The 27160-nt window shown below is 45.8% G+C and overlaps 1 protein-coding gene across 1 annotated transcript; it reads left to right on the top strand.

Moving 5' to 3' along the window:
• Positions 1 to 1538: 1538 nt before the first annotated feature.
• On the top strand, positions 1539 to 26074 carry LOC121287657 (COUP transcription factor 1-like). Its single transcript, XM_041205616.1, has 3 exons — positions 1539 to 2113; positions 18245 to 18766; positions 24519 to 26074. The coding sequence occupies exons 1-3, from the start codon at positions 1741 to 1743 to the stop codon at positions 24791 to 24793; spliced, it is 1170 nt and encodes a 389-aa protein (XP_041061550.1). The 5' UTR covers positions 1539 to 1740; the 3' UTR covers positions 24794 to 26074.
• Positions 26075 to 27160: the final 1086 nt, after the last annotated feature.

Raw genomic sequence — 27160 nt, 5'->3', positions numbered from 1 at the left:
GGGCTAGTAATCTGTGTGTGTGTGTGTGTTTGTGTGTGTGTCTGTATCTGTATGATGTGTACAAGTCTGTCTGTGTGTCTGCCTAAGTGTATGTCTCTGTGTGTATCTTGATGTGTATATGTGTGTGTGTGTCTGTGTTTCTGTGTCTACATGTGTGTCTCTGTGCCTGTTTGTGTGTATGTCTGTTTGTCTCTGTGTGTGTGTGTGTATATGTTTGTGTGTCTGTGTGTGTGGTCACCATTCTTATCCCATTCTTCGTGGTCGCCAGCAAGCTCACCCACTCACATTTTTCGTCTCATTTGAACTCTCTGTTGCCATGGCTATGCCGTCTATTGAACTGACTTTGTAAAGTTTGTGCAAGAGGCCACCCCCCCCCCACCCCAACCCCCACCCCAGCTACCCCCCTCCCTTCCTCCTCCACGCCTTCACTTTTTTGCTAAAACACTTCCCGACCATAAGTGTAACCCCACTGTGGACAATGAGCATTCCCACTCTTGGCTCCCTGACACCAATCTCCTTTATAAGGCAAGTCGTCTCCCTAGCAACCGTCCGGCTTCAATAGCACTGTCAAAGCCCTGCACACGCAGTCACTGACTCTCATCTCCTGTTTTATTCACGAAACTCGCCCTCGTAACCTTTCCTAGACCTCGCATCTCCATTTTATTTAACCTCCCCCCTCCCTCCTTCCTCTCTGTATGCATCAGCTGAGTTTCTGGGAGTCTCTCTGACCCTCCCTCTCCCAAATCCACTCACCCTAACCCACCCCCTCCATCCTCCCTCCCTCCCTCAGGTCAGGATCCCATTATCCTGCAGCGCAAAAAAAAAACTTCTGCCCGGTCTCTCAGACAGCGACTGAATCCTGCTCGCCGAGGAGTTGAGGAGGGAAAGAGAAAGCCAAAAAACAAAAACTTTGGGAGTTTGGCTGAGTGAGAGTTTTTTTGTTTCTCAAAAGCGACTTTACTTTGTCCTCCTTCCCTGGCAGGAGGTGTTGCTGGGGTGGGGTGGGGTGGGGAGGGGAGGGGTGGGGAGTGTTGGTGGGATTGAGGGGGTGGGGAGAGAGAGAGAGAGATGTCTTTGACATGGATGTGAAGTGATTGCTGTTGGTTTACACACGACTTGCTCTCCGGCCCCTGGAAGCCGAGAGTGAATCGAGCGAGTTTTTTTTTTCTGGTTTGGTTTTGTTTTGTTTTGTTTCTATATCCCTGGGAACTCTCAGCCCGCCAGAGAGGGTGAGGGAGGGACCCCACTGACTGCCCCTCCGCTCTGGAGGATGCCAAAAATGTCCAAAGGACCTTCCATCCAGTGTGGGACCCGGTGACCTCTCTCCCACCTAGCCCCCCACCACAAGAAGTGTGAACCCTCCAGTTTTAACCCCCAAACTCTCAGCTTCTTGAGCAAGAATCATGTTGGATTGGAAACAGTAACTCACTGGATTGGAAACAGTAACTCTCTCACTGGATTGGAAACAGTAACTCTCTCTCTCTCTCTCTCTTTTCACAGATGCTGAGGTTTGTCCAGCATTTGCTGCTTTAGTTTCTGACCTTCTCGGTTGTCTTTCCTCCCAAACTGTTTTGTCCTTTGACCTGCCCTCGGCTGCCAACTCTCAGTTTTCCCCCTCGCTCCAGCTCTCAGGAAGCTCCCGGCGCCCAGATCCCTGGAAGGAGAGAGAGAGAGAGAGAGAGGGATTTTTTTTTAATTATTTGTTTTTTTTAGTGGGGGGGTGGCTGGGTGGACAGAGAGATGGCCATGGCCGCCAGTGACTGGGGAGACCCTCGGGACGACAGCAAGCCTTATCCCCACAACGGCGGCGAGGAGTCCCTGGAGAGTCCGGCTCCATCCTCCTCCCAGACCGGGGGCAGTGAGCCCGAGCTGGGCGAGCCGGACAGGCAGGGGCTCCAGGTGGACTGCGTGGTTTGTGGGGACCGGGCCAGCGGCAAGCACTACGGCCAGTTCACCTGCGAGGGTTGTAAGAGCTTTTTCAAGAGGAGCATCAGGCGAAACCTCTCGTACACCTGCAGGTCCAACCGAGACTGTCAGATTGACCAGCATCACAGGAACCAGTGCCAGTACTGCAGGCTCAGGAAATGTTTCAAAGTCGGCATGAAACGAGAAGGTAAGTACCCGGTCAATTCTCTTTCAAAAACAGACGTTAAGATTTCTCCCGTGTGTTAGCCTGTGGTGAGTCAGTCCACTGATCTCAGATGGGGTCCGAATTTTCTTCAGTAACCCCTGTGCCTATGTTAGTGGTGTGTGTGTGAGTGTGTGTAAATGTGCACGCCTGTGTGTTTGTGTAAGTTTGTGTGCGTGTGTTACTGTAGGCGTCCGTGTATGTGTAAGATTGTGGGTCTGTGCTTGTGTTAAGTGTGTGCATCTGTATGTGTGTTTGTGTATGTGCGTGCGTGTGTAAATGTGTATTTGTGTAAGTCTGTAAAAGTGTGGGTCTGTACGTGTTTAGATAAGTGTGTCTGTGTAAGTGTGAAAATGTGTAAGTGTGTGCGTCTGTGTGTAAATGTGTGTGCATCTGTGTGTTTGTGTAAGTGTGTGTACGTCTGTGTGTTTGTATAAGTGTGTTTGTGTGTGTGCCTATGTGCATGTTTGTGTCAGTGTGTTACTGTGTGCATCAGTGTCTGTAAGTGCGTGTGTGTGTTGTGGAAGGGTAGGGGGAGAGAGGGGTAGGACAATGATCAGCCAGGGTTTGTGCTCCTCATTGGTATCTGATACCAGGCAATACCAGCTGTGTGCACTCAAAAGGCACTGGGGTGAGTCACCAGTGGAGGTGATCTGACTGTGCTGCCACCTGTGGTTCATCAACCATTTGAAACCTGCTCGCTCTCTTTCTCTCGCTTCAGGTTGATTTACAGGGAAGAGACCCCAAGGCGGAGGGTGCTGGGTAGCTCCCTGTGATGACAGGTCTGGAAAATAGCGGAGAGGGAAATTGGAGTGCAGGTGGAGAGGTTATTTGAAATATTAGTAGTATCATGGGCGATCGAGGCAGCCCTATGATAACCAGCACAGTCACCCAGTCTGCTGCAGCGTGTCTCCAACAAGCCCACCTTCTAAGCTGAAGTGGACTTGTAGTGGCTGGGGTCACATAGCGAGCATAAAAATAGAAAATGCTGGTAATACTCGGCAGGTCAGGCAGCATCTGTGGAAAGAGAAACCGAGTTAACTTTTTAGGTCGATGACCTTTCATCAGAAAGGTTCTGATGAAAGATCACAGACCTGAAATGTTAACTCTATTACTGTCTTTACAAATGCTGCCTGGCCTGCTGTGTATTTCCAGCATTTTCTGTTTTTATTTCAGATTTCCAGCATCCGCAGTATTTTGCTTTTGTTACACAGCAAGTGAGTGGTCGTAAACCTCTTGAAGGCTTGTGTGAACCCACAAGGCTTGGCAAAACTTGGCAACAAGTGGTAACCTACCTTGGAAAAGGGCAGACTCATCACTGGAGACATCAGATAAGTTTAGCGTAGATTACTGGGGCAGCATAAGAGGGAATCTGCCTGAGTAGTCCAGAGATGTAATGGACACCAACTCGGAGTGTGCCAGCTCAAGAAAGTCTTCTTTATAAACAATAATCTCATTTTAAAAAGGGACTGAAAATCGATAAATAATGTGTAGAGAATGGGTCAAATTGTATAAGACGGAGTTATAACAGTGTAAGAGGAGCATCATTTCGACTTCAGGCACTGGGATCTATTAGGTGATATTGATCTGGCCTGTTCTACATCTGTCCTGATTTTCCATTCCATTGAAGCACCCAAGGTCAAAATCATCCCCCATGATTGTATATATGAGGAGGAAGGAAGTTTCTGTTGTTAAAGTGACTTGGTCTGTGAGTATTGTAGAGACAATGAGACTCCCTATAGATTGTATAGAATTGAAACACACAATGGCCGTGATGCAAAGCCACAAAGGCTAGGAAGATCCCCAGTTCCAGGTCTGGTCTGTACTGACTTAACTGGGCTATACTGCTTCTTCCATCATACTGCTACAGTTGGCCTCAGTACCTTAGAGATGGTAAAATCAAATGTTGCATCTTCTGATCATTATTGGAAGGCTCCTGCTAGAAAGTGTGTGTGACCTGCCTGTGTGCCTGTGTGTGTGCCTGCCTGTGTGCCCGTCCGTGTGTGTGTGTGCCCGTCCGTGTGTGTGTGTGCCCGTCCGTGTGTGTGTGTGCCCGTCCGTGTGTGTGTGTGCCCGTCCGTGTGCCCGTCCGTGTGCCCGTCCGTGTGCCTGTCCGTGTGCCTGTCCGTGTGCCTGTCCGTGTGTGTTTGTGTGCGTGCCTGTCTGTGTGTTTGTTTGTGTGCGTGCCTGTCTGTGTGTTTGTTTGTGTGCGTGCCTGTCTGTCTGTGTGTACGTGCTTATCTGTCTGTGTGTGTGTCACTCTGTGTGTGTATTTGTGTGTATGTATGTTTGCCTGTGTTTCTGTGTCACCGTGTGTGTTCTTTTTATTCATTCACGGGATGTGGGCCTCACTGGCTGGACCAGTATTTATTGCCCATCCCTAGTTGCCCTTGAGAAGGTGGTGGTCAGATGCCTTTTTGAATCGCTGCAGTCCGTGTGTGTCTGTGTTTGTGTGTGTGTGTTTGTCTGTGTTTCTGTGTCACCATGTATGTGTGCGCAGACTGGCTGCAGTCAAGACCCTGCTTGACTGTGATGCCCTTCCTAGTTAAATAGCATGGCGACATTCCTGCTGAGAAGAATTGCCAGTTAGAGATGAAAGGGGATAGCAGCACCTCCAAGGGAAAACCTACAAGCTAGATCCTAATTTTTTTTCCGGATGTTAGATTTGAAGCTCATGTGTTGTGCATTTTGAGTTTTACTACAAAAGAAACCCTTGCTTAACAATTTTTACTTCAGCAATCATATCAAGAGTTTCTTAGAGTAGATTTATTCGGCTCAGTGAGTGGGGTAAAAATCTCAGGGCTATCAGTAACTGACTCCCATTCCCTTGCCCAGTTTGTAGCTTGCCCATTTCTTCATTGAACTTCATTGGGCCAGTTCCAGTTACACTGTGACCCTGACACTGTGGGCAGTGTCTCACCTTCACTTTAACAATTTCACAATGTCTAATGACTATCCTCCCACCTCCTCTGTCTCTCTATTTTTCTCTCTTTCCCTCGTATACTACTCACTGCCATTTTCAAACTATGTCTGCACCCTCTAACCTACCTCTCTTTTTCCTTTTTTTCTTTCTATCTCTATTTTCCCTTCTCTCTGTCTCTCCTTCTTTATCTCGTTCTCTCCTCTGTTTCTCTCTTCCCTTGTTTCTCTCATTCTTTCTTTCTCTTTCTTTTGTCTCTCCCGCTTGTTTTTCAGTAAATAGACTGGATTTCTATTAGACCTTATAAAGCTTGTTACCAGCCTGATGTATTTACTCTTCCCTCTATCTTTTATCCTTATGCTCTCCATCCTTCTTCCCATTTCTATCTCCGATCTGCCTCTCCCTCTCTCTGTTATGGTATTTGCTTCTTCCAGGCTGGACTAACATCAGATTTTCACTCTTTCTCCAGGTCCCATTAACTTTTTTTCTTTCCCTCAAATCATTCTGCTCACTCGAAGCCACAAAAGGCCCGTCTGAAGTTCCTTCTGTTGTTTAAAAAAACAGAATTGATCATCCCTTTCACACGCATGCAGGCCTCTGCTGTGCCCCCTCCTGACACTCACTCACACACACACACACACACACACTCTCAGTCACACACTCACACACACACTCTCTCTCACTCACTCTCTCTCTCAATTTCTCACACACACACACACACACACACACACACTCTCACTCACACTCTCATTCACTCACTCACACACACAATCTCTCTCACTCACACTCTCACTCTCTCACACACACACACAGACACACACACTCACACACTCTCACTCACACACTCTCACTCACTCACTCACACACACACTCTCTCTCACTCACTCACTCTCTCTCTCTCTCATTCTCTCTCTCTCTCTCTCTCACACACACACACACACACACACACACACACACACACTCTCTCTCTCTCTCTCTCTCTCTCTCTCTCTCTCTCTCTCTCACACTCTCTCTCACTCACTCTCTCGGTCTCCCTCACACACTCTCACTCTCTCTCACTCACACACACACACACACACACACTCTCACATGCGCGCACACAAACACCCACCCACACACACATGTAGACACACAGACATACAGACACACGCACATGTAGAGACACACGCACATAGCCAGCATGTGATAACCCTGGGTGTTTTCATGTCTGCAGACGGTGATTGTCAGTGTCCCCTTGGGATCTCAGCCCTCACTAGGGTCAATGTGCCATTGACCTCAGTGCAGCCTCCCCCCCACCCCGCCCCTCTGCCACATAATCTCCTGACCAGAATGCAACCACTAAATATATCAGCCACATGCTTCCTGCAAAAGTGTACACTACCAGCAGAAAAATTCCAGAGTTGGTACGTTTACAGACAGTGGGCTGTGTCACAAGCTTTCTGTCCTGTTCAAATTTATTTAAAATGTGGGATTTAGGGCTGGATATTCAGAGTCTGTTGTACTTTATACTTACTGGGGAACGGGAGAGATTGTTCAGTCTTCCACACAGGAGCTAGCATATTTTAAGGAGGTACTCTTCCAAGTGTCATAGGTCACCACATCACTGCCTTCTCTCTTATTCTCTTTCTCTACCACCCTCTCACTTTTTCAGTCAGCTTTTTCCTCTCATTCAATTCCTTTCTCTGTCACTTATTTTCTGTCTTCCACTTTTCATTCCCTCTCTCTTGCTGTTATTGTTTTCTTCTCTGTAACAAACACACTTTTAGCTTTAGAAATGTTAACTTGTTCTCCTTATTCCTCTTTTCCGTTCATTGCTGGATTCCTCACTCAGCTCCCGCTTCTCTCTGCAGGATATAGAAACTTGATGCCAACTCACCATTCCAGACATAGGACATGTGGCTGCTATTTTGACCTTAAGAGGATTGTTGCAATATCTCACACATCACTGCTAGAGTTTTATATGGGTTTTAAACCGACTTTATTTGGACAGAAATAGGAGTGACTGACACCTAGCCAAATCAGTCTGAAGATATTTTGTTCTGCTTCTCTGCCCTTAGTCTTTGAAGCTGCCCAGGGAGAATTCAGTTGCTTCTTACCCATTTGTCGGGTGCGTGACGAACCCAGTAGCAGGTCTGGTGGCGCAGTGGGTAGTGTCCCTGCCTCTGAGCTAGAAGCTCCAGTTTCAAGTCGCACTCCAGGACTTGATGGCCAAGGAAGGTGCATTCATAACGCAGCCAAACTCGTTGAGTGTCAACCTGTAAATCCTTCCAACAAATGCTAATGGCAGGCGGTAAGAGTGGGAGAGATTCCTGGTCAGACATGTGATGGAAAGAAATTGGAGCCTCTCCCATCACTCTCCACAGCTCCAGGCTACAACGTAGGCGTAAAAATGAATGTTGCCACAGCTCCTTGGGTGGGCAGGCAGGGGTCCACGGGGGAGGGGGTGTGGGCGATGGGGTGGGGAGGTCGCTTGGATCAGTTAGCTGAATGGTCGGTGTGGCGGAGGTTAGCGCTGGCAGCGTGGGACTCGATTTCCCCACCCCGACTGGGATGGATTCGGGACCTGCTTCCTTGTTGTGGATGCGGGTTGGACCTATCTCTGGGCAGAAAGATCAAGAAGAGTCCCCCAGAGTGCACTGGCAGACTGAACCCACTGGAAACTAGAGAAGGCATATCAATGGGAAATGCTGTACCTGCTCTGGGAGTGTTTGATGGGGACAGTGTAGGGGGAGCTTTACTCTGTATCTAACCCTGTGCTGTACCTGTCCTGGGAGTGTTTGATGGGGACGGTGTAGAGGGAGCTTTACTCTGTATCTAACCATGTGCTGCACCTACCCTGCCATGAACTATAAAAATTAGAAAAATTTGGCATTCCTCAGTAATTTTGGGAGAAAGAACATTAAATAATTTAAGCCGGATTTTGTGAAAGCAGCAGAAGTGCAAATCAACCCTTGAACTAAACCAACTTTTTAAAAAAAGTTTGACAATCAATTTATTTTCAGTCTTGAAAGCCTCAAAATGTGGTTTAATAAAGTAAAACAGAACTGTCCCTGCCACTGTGTTTCAGGTTTGTGTAACTTGTGGAAGGAAATTGAATTCTTCCAAAAGAAGAGAATGAAGAGTTAATTATTAATTTGATGGAAGGTGAAAAGGGGTCAAGCTTTGTTTTACCTTAAAGAACCATTTAAATTTTTACATAATCTGACTCAGCCGAACGCTTCTTAAAAGAAAACCCAACGTTTCTGCCTGAAAGGGAAGTTAAATATTCTCTTTGATGATTAATTGCCACTGTCTTTCTTCCCAAATGAGACTTTCCGTTTGTCCGAATTTCTAGATTTTGTTTTGGGAAATTCTTGTGCTCAACATTATGTCCCCTCAATGGGGACATTTTAAAACTGACTCTGTCATCAGGTTAATCCCTTCCCGTTTTCTACTTTCATAGTCTGCGAATTCTCTCAGCTTTTTAAATCCACTTATTTACAGCCATAGAGGTCTACAGCACAGAAAAAGGCCCTTCGGCCCATCCAGCCTGCGCCAGTCAAACAAGTACCTAACCATTCTAATCCCATTTTCCAGCACAAGGCCCATAGCCTTGAATGCTGTGGCATTGCAAGTGCACATCCAAATACTTCTTCAATGTTATGAGGGTTTCTGCCTCTGCCACCCTTTCAGGCAGTGAGCTCCAGATTCCCACCACCCTCTGGGTGAAAAAAGTCTTCCTCACATACCCTCTAAACCTCCTGCCTCTTACCTTAAATCTATGCTCCCGGTTGTTGATCCCTTCACCAAGGGGAAAAGCTCCTTCCTGTCTACCCTATCTATGCCCCTCATAACTTTATTCACCTAAAAGATTATTTGTCCGACTCTGGCCAGAAAGGGCCAGTTGCTCCTGAGCCCCCTATGGACCACCCAGCAGGCCCAGTGGTCTTCCAAGAGGCTTGGGATGGGATTGGGCACATAGTGCGGGTAGCTGCAGGCCCTAAGAAGTTCCTGGTCAGCAGAATCAGGATCTTCTGGTTGCTGACAGATGTACGGGTGGGGGAAGCGACATCGGAGGGCTAGAATCTCCCCTTCCTGCATCATCAACGTCCCAGCTCCAGGTCTGCCTCTTGTAGGTGCAGGGCCTGCTTACTGAGGGGGTTCCCAGAGATCCCAGGGCAGTGTAATGGTGGGGGGGAGGGTGGTGGAGGACCAAAGCTTAAAGAAAAAAAACATATAATTACACCAAGATGGGTGGCAGGTCAGAAGATTGGACAGAATATAAACAACAGCAAGGAATGACAAATAAGGAAGGAAAAATTAAAGTACAAGAGGAAGCTAGCTAGTAATATAAAGATGAATAGTAAGAGTTTCTTTAGGTATTTAAATAAGAAGAGTTTTAAAAAATGAGTGCTGCTGTTGAAAGTGAGTCTGGGGTATTAATAATGGAAAATAAGGAGGTGGCAGCTTTGAAGTGAACAGGTATTTTGCATCAGTCTTCACTATAGAGGATACAAGTAATATCCCGGAAATAGCTGTAAATCAGGAAATGGAAGGCAGGGAGGAACTCGGGAAAATCACAGTCACCAGGGAAGCGGTAGTGAGTGAACTGTTGGAGCCATGGGCTGACAAATCCCTGGGTCCTGATGGACTTCATCATCAGGTCTTGAAAGAAGTGGCTAGTGAGATAGTTGATGCGTTGGTTTTAATTTTCCAAAACTCCCTGGACTCGGGGAAGGTCCCATTAGATTGGAAATTAGCAAATGTAACTCCTTTATTCAAAAAGGGAGGGAGACAGAAAGCAGGAAACTACAGACCAGTTAGCTTAACATCTGTCATAGGGAAAATGTTAGAAGCTATTATTAAAAATGCTATAGCAGGGCACTTAGAAAAAAATCAAGATAATCAGGCAGAGTCAACGTGGTTTTGTGAGAGGGAAATCATGTTTAACCAATTTATTGGAGCTTTTTGAAGGAGTCACAAGTGATGTGGATAAAGGATGTACTATACTTAGATTTCCTGATGGCATCTGATAAGGTGCCAACTGAAAGATTATTGCAGAAAATAAAAGCTCATGGTGTAGGGGGTAACATATTGACATGGATACAAGATTGGCTAGCTAACAGGAAATAGAGGGTAGCCATAATGGGTCTTTTTCTGGTTGATCCACAGGGATCAGTGTTTGGGGACCTCAACTTTTTACAATTTGTATTAATGACTTGGATGAAGGGACCGAAAGAATGGTTGCTAAATTTGCTGACAACACAAAGATAGGTAGGAAATAAGTTGTGAAGAGGAATTAAGGAAGCTACAAAGTGACATAGATAGGTGAGTGGGCAAAGGCCTGGCAAATGGAGTATAATATGAACAAATGTGAAATTGTCCATTTTTGCAGCAACAATAAAAAAGAAGTGTATTATCTAAATGGTGAGAGGTTGCAGAGCTCTAAGATTCAGAGGGATCTGGGTGTCCTAGAGCATGAATCACTAAAGGTTAGTATGCAGGTACAGCAGGTAATTAGAAAAGCTAATAGAATGTTATTGTTTATTGTGAGGGGAAATGATTACAAAGGTAGGGAGGTTACGCTTCAGTTGTACAGGTGAGATTACGTCTGGCTATTGTATACAGCAATGGCCCCCTTATTTAAGGATGCATTAGAAGCAGTTCAGAGAAGGTTTACTAGGCTAATACCAGGAATGGGTGGGTTGTCTTATGAGGAAAGGTTGAGCAGGTTAGTCTTATATCCATTGGAGTTTAGAAGAGTAAGAGGCAACTTGATTGAAACTGTTAAGATCCCGAGGGGTCTTGACAGAGCGGGTGTGGTGAGGATGTTTCCTCTTGTGGGAGAATCTAGAACTAGGGGTCACTGTTTAAAAATAAGGGGTTGCTCATTTAAGACAGAGATGAGGAGAATTTTTTTCTCTGAGGGTCATGAGCCTTTGGAACTCTGTTCCCAAAAAGGCAGAGCTAGATCGATTCTTGATAAACAAGGGGGCGAAAGGTTATTGGGGTAGGTAGGAGTGTGGAGTGGAGGTCACACTCAGATCAGCCATGATCATATTGAATGGCAGAGCAAGCTTGAAGGACTGAGTGATTTACTCCACTCCTAATTCATACGTTTGTATGTATGTTTGTATGAAGTAGTCAGTTTCTATTCACATTTTCCCATCACTGTACTTGGGGTTCCTGAGATTCAACCAAGGATTAAGGATAGCTGGAAGCGTCAGAAGACATAGGACTTTGATGGGAGTCGCAATGACACAGGTTGATTAATAAGCTTTGGAATCTCCTCCCTACACCTCTCCACCTCTCTCCTCCTTTTTGACACTCTATAAAACCTACTACTTTGACGAAGCTTTTGCTTATCGGGCCAAATATCTCCTTGTGTGGCTCGGTGTCAAAATGCCTTTGATAGCTTTCCTGTGAAGCACCTTAGTATGTTTTCCCACACTAAAGGCGCTACATAAATACAAGTTGCAGTTGTTGCAAGAGAGACAAGCTTGGGACTGTTGTGTCTGTGTGCCAGAATTGAGGGTCTAGATTGCTATAGATTTTATGAGAGGGATTGACACAGTCAATACACAACATGAAGGCTACACGAACCACCATGATACAGTTCCTGAGCTCAGCTGCAAGATGATTCACTCCTGGAGTTTCCCTAATTCTTTCACGGTGGTCTTGCTTTCTATTCTCAGCTGGAAGGTTATTACAGCATGTCTATCTTTCTGTGATCACATTTCTCAGTTTAGCCAATATAACATCAACTCAGCCAGCATTCCAGGGACTGCATCTCATAACAAACAGTGTGCTTGCATGTATAGCAACGGTGAATGCATAGGTCTAGAAATTCAGCTGCACAGTCAGACTAAGTAGTATCATAGAATGGTTACAGTACAAAAGGTGACCATTCAGCCTATCCTGTCACTGCTGGGTCTCTGCAGGACTAATTCACCCAGCCCCACTCCCTTGCCTTCTCCCCATAGCCCTGCAATATTTTTCTCTTCAGATATTTATCCAATTTCCTTTTGAAAGTATTGATTGAATCTGTCTCCCTCACCCTCTTGGGCAACACATTCCACATCCTAACCACTCGGTGCATAAAGAAAGATTTTCCTCATATCACCATTGCTTCTTTTGCCAATCACCTTAAACCATGGCTCTCTGGTTCTGAATCCAGCCAACAGGAAGAGTTACTGTTACTGACCTCATCTCCTCTGGAGATGTTCTATCCACAGCTTCCAACCTGATAGTCTCCCAACCTCGGACGGCCCGCTTCTACCTCCAACCCAAAATCCACAAACAGGATTGTCCCAGCAGACCGATCATGTCAGCCTGTTCCTGCCCCATGGAACTCATTTCTCGTTATCTTGACTCCCTTCTCTCTCCCCTTGTCCAGTCCCTTCCCACCTGCATCCGTGATTCCTCTGACACCCTACATCATATCAACAATTTCCATGTACCTGGCCCCAGCTGCCTCCTCTTCACCATGGACGTTCAATCCCTCTACACCTCCATCCCTCACCAGGATGGTCTGATGGCCCTTAGCTTCTTCCTCGAACAGAGGCTCGAACAATCCCCATCCAGCAAAACTCTCCTCTATCTGGCTGAACTTGTTCTCACACTGAACAATTTCTCCTTAAACTCCTCTCACTTCCTCCAAATAAAAGGTGTGGCCATGGGTACCCGCATGGGCCCCAGTTATGCTTGTCTCTTTATGGGGTATGTGGAACATTCCTTGTTCCAGTCCTACACCGGCCCCCTCCCACAACTCTTTCTCCGGTACATCGATGATTGCTTTGGTGCTGCTTCATGCTCTGGTCTGGACCTGGAAAAATGTATTAATTTTTCCTCCAATTTCCACCCCTCCATCATTTTCACATGGTCCATCTCTGACACTTCCCTTCCCTTCCTTGGCCTCTCTGTCTCAATTTCTGGTGATAGACTGTCCACCAATATTCATTACAAGCCTACCAACTCCCACAGCTACCTTGACTACAGCTCCTCGCACTCCGCTTCCTGTAAGGACTCCATCCCATTCTCTCAGTTCCTTCGCCTCAGCTGCATCTGTTCTGATGATGCCACTTTCAAAAACAGTTCCTCTGACATGTCCTCCTTCTTCCTTAACCGAGGTTTTCCACCCACGGTGGTTGAAAGGGCCCTCAACCGTGTCCAGCCCATCTCCCGCGCATCTACCCTCACACCTTCCTCTCCCTCCCAGAACCATGATAGGCTCCCCCTTGTCCTCACTTATCACCCCACCAGCCTCCGCATTCAAAGGATCATCCTCCGCCATTTCCGCCAACTCCAGCATGATGCCACCACCACATCTTCCCTTCACCCGGCACCCCCCCCCCCCCCCCCAACCCCGGCGGCATTCCGCAGGGATCATTCCCTCCGGGATACCCTGGTCCACTCCTCCAACACCCCCTACACTTCAACCCCCTCCCACGGCACCTTCCCATGCAACTGCAGAAGGTGCAACACCTGCCCCTTTACTTCCTCTCTCCTCACCGTCCAAGGGCCCAAACATTCCTTTCAAGTGAAGCAGCATTTCACTTGCACTTCCCTCAATTTAGTCTACTGCATTCGTTGCTCCCAATGCGGTTTCCTCTACATTGGAGAGACTGGGTGACCGCTTTGCAGAACACCTTCGGTCTGTTTGCAAGCATGACTCAGAGCTCCCTGACTCTTGCTATTTCAACACTCCACCCTGCTCTCATGCCCACGTGTCCATTCTTGGCTTGCTGCATTGGTCCAGTGAAACTCAACGCAAACTGGAGGAACAGCACCTCATCTTCTGACTAGGCACTTTACAGCCTTCCGGACTGAATATTGAGTTCAACAATTTTAGATCATGCACTGTCTCCTTCATCCCCACCCCCTTTCCGATCCCCCTTTTTTCCCCAATAATTTATATAGATTTTTCTTTTCCCACCTATTTCCATTATTTTTAAATGTATTTCCATCCATTGTTTTATCTCTACCTTTTAGCCTATTTCAATCCCTTGCCTTCACCCCACCCCACCCCCACTAGGGCTATCTGTACCTTGCTTGTCTTGCTTTCTACCCTTAACTAGCACATTCCTTAGATAATATCACCACCTTCAACACCTTTTTGTCCTTTTGTCAATGACATCTTTTGGTTATCTCCACCTATCACTGGCCCTCTATCCAGCTCTACCTATCCCACCCCTCCCCTTAAACCAGCTTATATTTCACCTCTCTTCTGTTTTTACTTTGTTCTGTTGAATAGTCATACGGACTCGAAACATTAATTGTGTTCCTCTCCGCAGATGCTGTCAGACCTGCTGAGCTTTTCCAGGTATTTTTATTTTTGTTTAGGAAGAGTTTCTCTCTCTCTACTCTGTCCAGACCCCTCATGATTCTGAACAACCCTATCAAATCTCCTCTTAATCTCTTCTCTCGGGAGAAGAAAACCCTAGCTTTTCCAATCTATCCATGTAACTGAGGTTCCTCATCCCTGGAACCATTCTCACGAATCTTTTCTGTGCCTCTCTAATACCTTCATACCCTTCCTAAAATGTGTGCCAGAATTGGACATGAATACTGCTGCATGGGACCAGATGGGTGGGGGACATATTTCTGAAGTAATGTGGAGTTCCAATTGCCAGCTAGGAGGGCAGTGGAAAAGTCAACTTTGGACAAAAGCATAGCTGAAGATTTCAGCAGTAATGGGCATGAGCTGGAGACAAATGTGGATTCAGATTCAGGGGTACAACTAGGTAGTCAATGTTCTGACAGATTGTTTTACTTGATTCTACATCGAGAGAGAAGGTCATTGAGCCATGGACTAAGGGTAGTTTCAAGCACAATGCCTATAAGAGGATGTTGACTGCTGTGACACCTAATCATGATCTTTTTATTAATTATTCATTCATGGGTTGTGGGTGTTTCTGGAAGCTGACATTTATTGCTCATCTCTAATTGCCCTTGAGAAGGTGGTGGTGAGCTGCCTTCTTGAACCGCTGCAGTCCGTGTGGTGTAGGTACACCCACAGTGCTGTTAGGGAGGGAGTTCCAGGATTTTGACCCAGCGACAGTGAAGGAACAGCAACATACTTCCAAGTCAAGATGGTGAGAGGCTTGGAGGGAAACCTTCCAGGTGGTGGTGTTCCCATCCATCTGCTGCCCTTGTCCTTCTAACTGGTAGAGGTCATGGGCTTGAAGGTGCTGTTGAAGGAGGCTTTGTGAGTTGCTGCAATGCATCTTGAAGATGATACACACTGCAGCTACTGTGTGTCAGTGGTAGAGGCAGTGAATGTTTAGGGTGGTGGATGGGGTGCCAATCAAGCTCCGTGTTGTTGGAGCTGCACTCATCCAGGCAAAAGGGGAGTATTTCATCATGCTCCTGACTTGTGCCTTGTAGATGGTGGACACATTTTGGGGAGTCAGTAGGTGGGTTGCTTGCTACCGAATATCCAGCATCTGGCCTGTTCAAATAGAAAAAAGTCTTGCACTCCTATAGTACCTGTCTCAACCTCAGGACATCCCAAAGAACTTTAAAGTCAATAACGTACGTTTTGAACTGTAGTCACTGTTGTAATATGGGAAACATGGTCATCAATTTGTGCACAGCCAACTCCCACAAACAGCAGTAGAATAATGACCTGATAAATCTACTTTTAGTTGTTTGGTAGTACAGAACTTGAGTATTGCTAAAACAAGAGAGATGTCTAATCTTTTCTTCTTGCACGCATCAGGACACTTGCAGGAATACCAATATAAGGAGAAAACAACAATTTATACTGTATGCGAAGAGAGTGCTGATTAGTTGGAAAGTGGCATTGCCATGGAGAATGCACCAGTGATGGTGACTGCCAGTTAACTGCCAAGCATTGTTTAAAATTTAAACCAGGCAGATTGACCCTGATTGGTCAAGGCATTGCCCTGAGGAATGAATCAGCAAATGGCTGTCACTTATTTTGTTTAGTTGAAGCAGGCACAATGCGTGTCCATGGTCTTTCTGTCTGCAAAGAACAGGGCCCTGTGTATTAATATATGTAGCTTCCAGTACATATAAATGTTCCACACTGCAAGCCTGACTCTCAATCTTAAATTGGCTGTCAGCGTAATTCTTAGCACACTGCGGATTATTTAGCAAATGTTGTCCAATCACAGAATCACATCTACTGTTGGACACTATGTTTTAAGTTTTGCAAGTACACCCTGGTTGAGTACCCTGCCCATTGCAAACAACGGCTAAGATGTGCAATTTGATACAATCCGCAACTCTTTGGGACGTATGACCTACATACCGAGTATCATACAGGCACTGACATTCATATATTACATTACTCATTAGTGTGTTAGGCAAAATGTCTTTTTGGCTTGACGGCAGCATCCTGTTAGTGGTGAATACCACTTGTGTTATATAGTAGCAGCGTAAAACAGCTAGCTTCACGTATTGCTCAAATTTTTGAGATACCTTGCCCTTTCAGGGTATCCTGAGGTAGACTGGGCACTTTTCAGGGCCATTCATGAGTTTGCATGATATACATTGTGAAATGATCTGATCAGGGTAACCATTATCCCGCAGGAAATCGTTGATGCCCCTATTTCAGCATCAAGCTTGCATGGTGAGAAAATGACTCGGGGCCTTATTTACAAGGTTGCAGATAAGACTAATTTTATAGCATGTGAGACTGTAAAAATCCCAAGGCGTATATTGACCAGTGAAGGTAGGCTTGCCATAGACCGTGGTAGAGAATCCCCTGGCAGATCTCTCAACAAGTACGTCAGGGAAGGGGAGTTTGAAGTTTGACTTCAAAGGTGAATTTGAGTGCAGGATGGAGCCCATTAAGACATGTAAGGAAATTGTTATATGAAGCTGCAGATTTAAATATAGCAAACATATTATCCACAGATCAGAAATATGTGGGAGGTAGGAGGTTAGGTGTCATTCCATTTCTCACGGAACCCAACAAAGATGTTTGCGAGAGCTGGGTCTAGAGGGGATCCCATGGCAACACCATCTATTTGGGCATACAAGGTGTCATTAAAACTACTCAACTGTGCCAGTTGCTGAGCTCATAAGTTCAATGAATACTGATTCACGCAATGGTGGCGGGTCTAGATCTCCATGATATCTATGGCTTCCATTGATGAATAGGCTAGCAATGTCAAATGAGCACATGGACACAGCATTGCTAACGATATGCAAGTCCAGCATGGTCTCATAAGTGTGAAGGAATCTTTCACCGGGTATGTGGAAAACTTGATCAATTTGTAACAATTCACCCAACCATTCGGCCAATTCATGTTGTGCGGAATCGGTCATAGATAAGATAGGGCTTGGAGGGACATCACTTTTGTGTGTTTTGGGCAGCCCATACATACGCAGACATAGCGAACTGTGAGGGCTAACTCTTTCATATATACATCACGCGGTAGCTCATCGCTCTTACACAAGTCCAGCAAGCAATTTTTTTAACTTACTTTCAAGCAAGGCTGTCAGGTCACATTAGGCGGCAGACCCAGTGGAGACGAATTTGGACCTGTCGTTAAGAATAGTGTGCATTTTGTTGATATAGTCACACTTGTTAAGGATGATATTCCAGTCCCTTTGTCAGGTTTATTGATGTGTATGTCCAGAATGGTCTTAAGTCCTCGCAATGCTATAAGATATTCACTTTGCATGCGGAAGTCGGACAGATCATTTGGAATCCCGCAATATGCTTGCGCCAGGTCAACTGGGCTTTCCTTCCAGGATTCAGCGTCTTCAGCGGACACTGGCTTGTGGTGGGACAGTTGGGAGGAGAGGAATTCAAATTCCACAAATACCTCTTCCCGTTTGATTTGGAATGAAAGCGCACCAAGGCCAGGATTTTACAGCCCTCGCCGTGACATGTCGCCCAAATCTCCATTCAGTCTGGCGGATCTACAATGTCCGGACAGGGGGGAGGGGCCATAAAATCCTGGCCCAAAATTGAAAGTATACAGTATAAACACATAGAGTGTAAACAATTGTTTTCCGCTGACATTGATATTCTTGCAAAGTCCCCTGGTGCGTGCAAGACGAAAAGCTTCAACATGTATCTATTTTCAGCAACACTCAAATCTGTTTTTCATGACGTTAGTTGAGGAATAAATATTGGTCAGAACACAGTAATCACAATATTTATGTGGTTGGTGCAGTTGTATTTTCCATTGGCCATTGATCATTCTTCTTGATTCTAAAGTCTTTTTTTTCTCCATTAGCTGTCCAACGAGGAAGAATTCCACCAGCCCAAGCAAACCCTGGGGAGCTTTCGCTGTCGAGTGGAGATCATTTGAATGGGGGCAACATCTCAGGACTTATCTCTCTCCTGTTGAGAGCAGAGCCGTACCCCACGTCTCGCTTCAGCACCCAATGCACTCAGTACAACCTCATGAGCATAGACAACATCTGTGAGCTGGCAGCAAGGCTGCTCTTCAGTGCGGTGGAGTGGGCCAGGAACATCCCTTTCTTCCACGAGCTGCAAATCTCTGACCAGGTGGCCCTGCTGCGACTGAGCTGGAGTGAGCTGTTTGTCCTGAACGCTGCCCAATCTTCCCTCCCTCTCCACATGGCTCCACTCCTGGCTGCTGCCGGCCTCCATTCCACGCAGATGTCTGCAGACCGGGTGGTGAGCTTCATGGACCAGATTCGAATCTTCCAGGACCAGGTGGAGAAGCTCAAGGTTTTACAGGTCGACTCTGCTGAATACAGTTGCCTGAAGGCCATTGCCCTCTACACTCCGGGTTAGTATCAAAGGCCAGAGGGGCCGTTGTGTTGCATGTGACGTTCATCGCACTGGACTAACCACTTAGAAGTCATGAGTTCAAAGTGCACCATGTCAGGATTGACTATAATAATCTGGTGAGCTGACACTGGAGAAACAAAACTAAATGTGAGACATGTCAGATTGTCGTTAAATACTCCATTTTCACTCTATTCATTCATGGGGTATGGGCTTCACTGACAAGGCCAGCATTTATTACCAACCCCTAGTTGCCCTTCAGAAGCTTACGGTGAGCTGGCTTCTGGAATACAACTGAGTGACTTGCTGGGCCATTTTCAAGTTAAAACCACATTGCTGCAACAGGGTGATCACCTGGACTGGATTTTACGAGATCGTCCTGTAATTGGGCCAGTTGTCCCATGTCCCGGGTTGCTTGAGGCTGTATTTGTGATGTTTGAGCATTGCGCTGTCCTCTTTAATCTCCCCTCTGGCAGCTAGAAAACCCCTGGCAACCAATCCACCCCATCCCCTAACTCCCACCGATCTGACAGCATCCCACACCCCTGTCCCCTTTGCTCACACAGGCTCACGCCAATGCCAAAGTATCCATAAAATTTTCACTTGGAAATGGTCACCCTGTGCTGTGGATCTGGGGTCACATATAGACCAGACTGGTCAGACCGGGTAAGAAGGCAGATTTCCTACCCTAAAGTGAGTTATGACAATCTGATAGTTTCATAGTCACCGTTACTGATACTAATTTTATCCTGCAGATTTATTTAATCAACTGAGTTTAAATTCCTCATCTGCTGTGGTGGGATCTAAACTCATAACAGCTCACTTGTTCAGGCTGCTAGATTACTAATCCAGTAACATAAACACTGCTACTATAATCCACAAAGAGAACAAGGAAATGCACTGGGTTGTAGGGTGGCCGAGTCATGCTATTAATGATTGAGTTGATCTGCAGACACTTCTTTGGTGGAAACATTAAGTTTATTTACAATATACTCAGCAGCAATGACACATCTGCTTTCAACTCCCAACTCTATCTCTACACTGACTGCTGAGGTAGCCCAAACTACTCTCCTATTGGTTACTACCGATCATGTGATCTTGCCTAACTAGTATTCTTAAAGGCACATTGCACACTAAATAAAACCATAATTACTACAGAATCCTTAAAGGGACAAGAGCAAAACTTTGTGAAGGGAAATGACACCATCAGAGGGGGCTGACCTGGAATTGACATCACTAACCCAGGAGAAGCTGCATAGTGTCACAATCAAATGCATACAGCATAGTGGGATTTGAATTCATGTCTCTTGATTATTAGTCAATGGGCCTCTGGCTTCTAGCCCAGTAATGTAACAGCTTTATTACCGTACCTTGTGATTCTGATTCACTAATGGCATCGCTGCTTGTCCTGTCTAACCCTCCAGGATTGCACTTGCACTGCTGTAAGAAAATCCCAAAAGAAAAATCATTGGGGCATTGAAGGAAATTGTGGTTCCTTTTAATTTTCATTGAACACTTCTGCTCATTAGTTATTAAAATATTGGGCTATGGAGAATATGTTGGTGCTTGACTAATAGTCAAGAATTGGCTAATGAACACTCTACCCACTTTCCAATTGGCTGTTTGGAACGCAGGGCATCGTGAGGGTAGGCACGTCAGTCAAAAAATCGCAGGATTGTGGGGGTGGGGCAGCTGGAGCTAGGAGGTCATGTGACAAAACCTCCAGGAATCTGTCCACCCAGAGTTGGCAGCCTGACTGTAGCGGCAGCTGAGTTGTCTGAGTAATCCAGTTCAGTTGTAAAGTCAATCAGTAAAAGAATCCTCAGCTATATGACCAGCGTATAAATGCCATCCTCGTTAACATCACTCACATCCTGAGAATAAGTAATAAAAAAAAATTAACTCATGACCAACAGAGTAGAATGTCACTCAATAAGCACTTCTCCAGGACAGCAGCTCCCAGCAACAACTTACATCTTTCACAAATGTCTCAGTGATTCACAGGGATCTAAGCAGAAAAGTGTAACAATGATCCAAAAAAGGATTTGTTAGAAGTGGTGCGAAAAGGATTGGTGGGATTTAAGGAAGGTCAGAAGAGAGAAGAGGCTGGTGCAAAGACCAAAGGGCTCAGGGAATGAATCTCAGGGCCTGAACCCCTTGAAGCTGAAGGCCCAGTCACCAACTGTGGGGCAAAGAATGCTGGAGAAGCGCCAGAGTCGGAGGAATCTAGGTTTAGTTGGGCAGAGGATTATTAGGGCAGGAGGAGGTTACAGAGATTGTGAGGTGAGAGGCCATGAAAGGATTTAACCATGAGGGTGACATTTTTTTATTTGAGCCATTGGAGTCAGTGGAGGCCAGTGAAGTCAAAGGTGATTTGGTGATCAAGATAGGGGCACTAGAGCTTTTGCATGAGATGAAGTTTGTGGAGGGAGGTGAGTTGGGAAGCCGGCCAGGAGAGTATTGGAATAACCAAATGAATAGCACAATGTCCAGCACCATTCGCAACACTTCAGATACAGAACAGCCCGTGTCCATATGCAGCCAAGACCTCAACAACTTTCAGGCTTGGACTGATATGTAGAATTAACATTCACACCACACAAGTGCCAGGCAATGACCAAATAGAGATTTGACCATCTCCCATTGACATTCAATGGCATTAACATTGCTGAATCCCTGACGATCAACAACCTGGGGAGACCATTGACCATAAACTGACTGGACCAGCCATATAAATATTGTGGCTACAAAAGCAGGTCAGAGGCTGGGAATCCTGCAGCGAGTAACTCACCTCCTGACTCCTCAAAGCCTGTCCATCATCTACAATGCTCAAGTCAGGAGTGTGATGGAATACTCTCCATTTGCCTGGATGGGTGCAGCTCCCACAACACTCAAGTGGCTTGACAGCATGTAGGACAAAGCAGCCCACTTGATTGGCACCCCATTGACCACCTTGAACATTTACTCCCTCCACCTCCGACTCACAGTAGCTGCAGTGTGTACCATCTACAAGATGGACTGCATCAACTCTCCAAGGCTCCTTCGACAGCACCTTCCAAACCAGTGAACTCTACCACCTAGAAGGACAAGAGCAGCAGATGCATGGGAACACCACAACCTACACGTTCCCCTCCAAGCCACAGACCATCCTGATTTGGCACTGTATCACCATTCCTTCACTGTCGCAGGGTCAAAATCCTGGAGCTCCCTCCCTAACAGCACTGTGGGTGTACCGCAGCTGTTCAAGAAAGTGGCTCACCTCCACCTTCTCAAGGGCAATTAGGGATGGGTAATAAATACTGGCCTCACCAGCAATACTCACATCCCATGAAAGAATACATTTTAAAAATCCTCGTAAACCTCCTCTGTACCCTCTCTAGCTAAAACAAAAGGAGGTTTCTGTGGCCGCTAAGCCAAGGCAAGGGTAGAGGTGAACAATGTTACGGAGGTGGTTGTCTTCATAAAGCCAACATTCTGGGATTGGCAGCTCAGCTTAAGGTTAAGTTGAATGTCAAAGTTGAGAATAGTCTGGTTCAACCTGAAACTGTGGCAGAGAGGTGAATGGAAATGATGGCAAAGTCCCGGAACTTGTGGCATGAACCGAAAACGTTTTTTTTAAAAATTCCTTCATGGGATGTGTGCATCGCTGGCTAGGCCAGCATTTACTGCCCACCCCTAATTGCCCTTGAGAAGGTGGTGGTGAGCTGCCTTCTTGAACCCCTGCAGCCCATGTGGTGTAGGTACATACACAGTGCTAACAGGGACTCAGTAACAGTGAAGGAACGTTGATATAGTTCCAAGTCAGGATGGCATGTGGCTTGGAGGGGAACTTGCAGACGATGGCGTTCCCATCTATCTGCTGCCCTTGTCCTTCTAGGTGGCAGAGGTTGCAGGCTTGGAAGGTGCTGTCGAAGGAGCCTTGGTGAGTTCCTGCAGTGCATCTTGTAGCTGGTACACACTGCTGCTTTTGTGCGTTGGTGGTGGAGGGAGTGAATGTTTGTGGGTGTGATACCAATCAAGCGGGCTGCTTTGTCCTGGATGTTGTTGAGTTTCTTGAATGTTGTGGGAGCTGCACTCATCCAGGCAAGTGGAGAGTATTCCATCACACTCCTGACTTGTGCCTTGTAGATGGTGGACAGGCTTTGGGGAGTCAGGAGGTGAGTTACTCGCTGTGGAATTCCTAGCCCCTGACCTGCTCTTGTAGTCTCTATAGTTTTAATCTTCCCAGACTTTAAATGGAAATTGTGGCTCATGCATGACCATGGGTTGCAGAATAAGTTTGAGAACATGGCGACAGTAGAGGCACAGAGAGGTGAAAGGGAAATAGAGCTTGGTGCTATTAGCATATGTGTCGAGGCTAACCCCGTATCTATGGATGATGTCTCCAAGGAGCAACTTATAGATAAGAAACAGGATGTACACAAGGGTACAAAAGCAAAATACTGCGGATGATGGAAATCTAAAATAAAAACAGAAAGTTCTGCAAATATTCAGCAGATGTGACAGCATCTGTATCAAGAGAGAAACAGAGTTAATGGGCAGGACTTTACATGGTGGGCGGGGCCTGCTCGCCGACACATAAAATGAATGTGTGGTGACATCGGGGGATCTCCCAACATCGCCACGCCCCATTTAAATTTTCCGGAAGGCAGGGGCGTGGCGAAATCAGCTGTGCGCCCACCGACCTGTCAATGGCCAATTGAGGCCATTGACAGAGTCAATTATGTAATTAAAGGACCTGCCAGTCCAATCTTAAAGTCGTCGGGCAGGCCAGGAGTCCCGATGAGAACTAGAAAAAGCATGAAACCTCATCCACAGGTGGGATGACGTTTCATGTAGCTTTTAAAAGATTTTATTAAAATTTTTGTTAAAATTATGGACATGTCCCAACTCATGTGACATTGTCACATGAGGGGACATGTTAGGGAAATGTTACTTTTCTATTTTTAGGTTTTGTACATTTTGAGCCGATCTCCCTGAGGCTGCACTTAGCCTCAGGGAGATGAGTGCGTTCTTTCATGTGCATGCGCAAAAGAGCGCACTCTTGATTTTGGGATTCTTCCCCATCCCTCCCCCCACCTGCACAGGGAGCACGTAGCGCTTCTGTGCGGATGTCATGCTGGGCGGGTCTTAATTAGCCCACCCATGTAAAATGTTGCCACGCCTCCAATTGGAGGCGCCAATCGGAAGCGCGCCTGTGTGCACCCACCCTTCAACTTCCCTCCCCAACGGGGGGAAAATTAGCCCAATGACAGAATTTGCCGGTCCCTCCCACCGGGGGGAATCTTCTGGTCCCATTGAAGTCAACGGTCATGCAAATGATTCACATCCACCAAGGCGGGGCCAGAAAATCCTAGCCAACGTTTCAGGCCTGTGACCTTTCATCAGGACTGGGAAAAGTTAGAGATGTAATAGGTTTTGAACAAGTGAAAGGGGGGAGGGTAGGGAAAAGAACAAAAGGGAAAGCCTTTAAGCTCTGGTGGATGGCAGGAGAGTTTAAATAACAAATGGGTTTGCGGTGCGAGGCCAAAAGGAGTGGTAATGGAACATGTAAAGAAACAAAAGATGTGTCTAGAAGAGGTGTGAATGGCAGAAGCCTGCACAAGTGCCATCCAAAAGTAAAGGAATTAATAGAGAAAGCAGAAAACATGAAATCTTTTCCTGCTCTCCACCTTCCCATTCGTTCCTTTCTTTGATGTGGTAAACTGTTTTGGACTCAAAAGAAAAATTCTCTCTCCACTTCTCTTTACCAGATGCTTCCGGTCTCTCCGAACCCGCCCACATCGAGAGCTTGCAGGAGAAGGTTCAGGAATCTCTGGCTGAGTACGTGCGCTGTCAGTATCCACCACAGCCCCAGCGTTTCGGGAAACTGCTCCTGCGGCTCCCAGCGCTACGAGCTGTGCCAGCCTCCCTCATTGGACAACTCTTCTTCATGAGGCTGGTGGGGAAGACCCCCATCGAAACCCTAATCAGAGACATGCTTCTGTCTGGAGGTTCCTTCAACTGGCCTTACATGCCAACTCAGTGACAAGCCTGATTAGCATCAGTCTCTGACGGGTTCAATGCTTGTATTGGGCACTGCCAAGGACGCCACTTGGCATGCGTGAGATTAATGGGATCAGTTGACTTCAGGCACTAACAGGATCCTGGGATGCAGTATTTAAATTAGTACAGTTTTTTTTTCGTTTGCTTAAAGAGATTGAGGCATAACTCGAGAATATTTCATAAAATGGAAATGGGCCCTGTTCCTGAACAATAAGACATCACAAGTTGCGATGTTGAGAGTTGTGCCCCCGAGCAAGGATACGGATGAAAGTCAGCCAGTGCTCCTGATCCTGATGACTGTCCATTGACTTCAATGGAAGATACCTGGGTACAGTTGAACAGAAGATTGGCTGTGTTGCGCCAGGCTGAATCTACCGAACTCACCATCTTGGTTCACTCACGAAGAATGGTCAAGTGAGGGAGCTACTGGAGGCCACCAATACCCATCACTATATCTCAGAGTGCTTCAGCCCCTTCAGGAAAGATGGGGAGCAAACCTGAAGGAAAATTTGAAAACAACATCTCATGGATTGGATATGATTGAAGAAATGGGTAATCTCTGCTTCATTAGAATCTCACCATTGACAAGCTTCAACTGTATTGTAAAGAAGTGTACAGTGTTTAACTGTGTACCATTTATGTGCATTGCACCCAACATGGTGATGTTTGGGAGCAGTATTGGAAGGGGACTGGGTTCCTCACTGTTTAACTTGTAAAGTCTTTCAAGCACTCCAAGGTCACCTCTTAGTGTCCTCCTTATATTATCCCAATGCCCTCTGGACCTCGCTAACCTTGTGGAGCACTTCACAAATTTCCAAATACACAAGGTTTTCACGCCGAGAGCATCATTAGACCAAGGAGACATGTTACCACAAGGAACAGCTACTATAGCATTGTTTAAAACGCAATTGGAGAAGTTTTTCAAAATAAAAAAACACATGCAAAGATACAAAGAAGAAGCAATGAAGTGGAATTCATTTAAGACCTTGCACTGGCAGATTGTGGTGGGATTGAAGAGTTATTACCTGTGCTGTAATATTTTATAATTCCAGCCAACTTGCTGGAATCTCCTTTACCACACATCCTTTGTTGAGCTCAGCATTGCAAGGCCAAGAGTCACCTGGCAAAATCTAGTCTTGATGTTGTACAGTATTCATTGGCAACTGGATTCATGTGAGTGTATCTTTTAACTGTAACTTCTAGTTTGTGTGGCATAGCTCCTGATCTTCTGCGTGTGATGTTGCAATGTTGCAATAAAATATATTGAGTCTTTTGACTTTCTTAATTTTATTTGGCGGGGCTGGGAGGTCAGGAGAGGGAATGCATTTTTTTTTTTGGGTCTGTGAGCCTGCAGTGGTCAGCCAAGAATGGAAAACGGTTTCCCACCATCTCACCACTGACTGCAGGAGGTAAGTGGTGACCAGCGGGCACTCAGCTTCCACCAGCAAAGCAGCATCACCAAGAACACCACCCTTAAGAACATGCATCAGGTGCAGGATGTATTGACCTGGATTTTACGCTGGTAATGACATTGAAACTGTCGGCATTCGTGGTCATTATTCTGCTGAAACTGACAGCAACTTAAGAAGTCCACACGTGCAAAATAAAGCAGAAATCCAAGTGTTTTACATGCTGTAACTGATTCAATGCTTCTTCAGAGGTTGCACTGTTGAGGCACCTCCAGTTTTCAATCGATGGGATATTTTATGAATTGATGAGAATTTCCATTTTTACTTACACTGTTAGACTCACTGTAAAAACTCTTGAAGAAATTACACCTTTGTATAAGTTGTAACTGAGTTTTAAATTATGTATTAACTAATAAGTAATGTTAAACACTCTCACTTGTCCTGAAAGGCTAATTTTATATTTTTGGAATGTCAAATTTCTCCATAATTAGAAATAACCCACATATTTTTAAAAATATAAAAAATCTTTTTATTTTAGCTTCTGTCTTAATCCAGTCATAATTGTTTGTTTCACTGTCTAAGATTCTAAATTCAAAGTGAAGGATATTAAGCACTTTTGACTTCCTGGTTTTCTGTCTTTGAGAATACTTCAATGTGATTGGCTGCTTGCTGACATCACTGCTGCTGCACACTAAGAGACCCCTCTTAACTTGCTCGCAGATTTAAAAGACTGTTGGGAGAGGGGAAATTCCCACCACAGAGAAATCTTTGTGGTCAGCTTTCTTCCAGGACAGTGGCAAGAACCATTCTTTATTGACTACAAAATCTGGCACTTTAGGAGCCAGGCATATTAGGGGCAGGATACATTAGGAATGAGGTACATTAGGAGTAAAATATATTAGAAGAAAAATACATTAGGAGTGGGATACATTAGGAAAGAG

This window comes from Carcharodon carcharias, chromosome 14 (assembly GCF_017639515.1).
Source record: "Carcharodon carcharias isolate sCarCar2 chromosome 14, sCarCar2.pri, whole genome shotgun sequence".
In the NCBI taxonomy this organism is placed as follows: domain Eukaryota; kingdom Metazoa; phylum Chordata; class Chondrichthyes; order Lamniformes; family Lamnidae; genus Carcharodon; species Carcharodon carcharias.
Note: the sequence above shows the minus strand (reverse complement) of the source record. Positions and strands in the feature narration are given on the sequence as shown.

Coding starts and splice junctions, on each gene's coding strand:
- LOC121287657 (XM_041205616.1), top strand. CDS start 1,741: ATGGCCATGGCCGCCAGTGACTGGGGAGACCCTCGGGACGACAGCAAG. Junction 2,114..18,244: donor AGTCGGCATGAAACGAGAAG/GTAAGTACCCGG, acceptor TTTCTCCATTAG/CTGTCCAACGAGGAAGAATT. Junction 18,767..24,518: donor CATTGCCCTCTACACTCCGG/GTTAGTATCAAA, acceptor TCTCTTTACCAG/ATGCTTCCGGTCTCTCCGAA.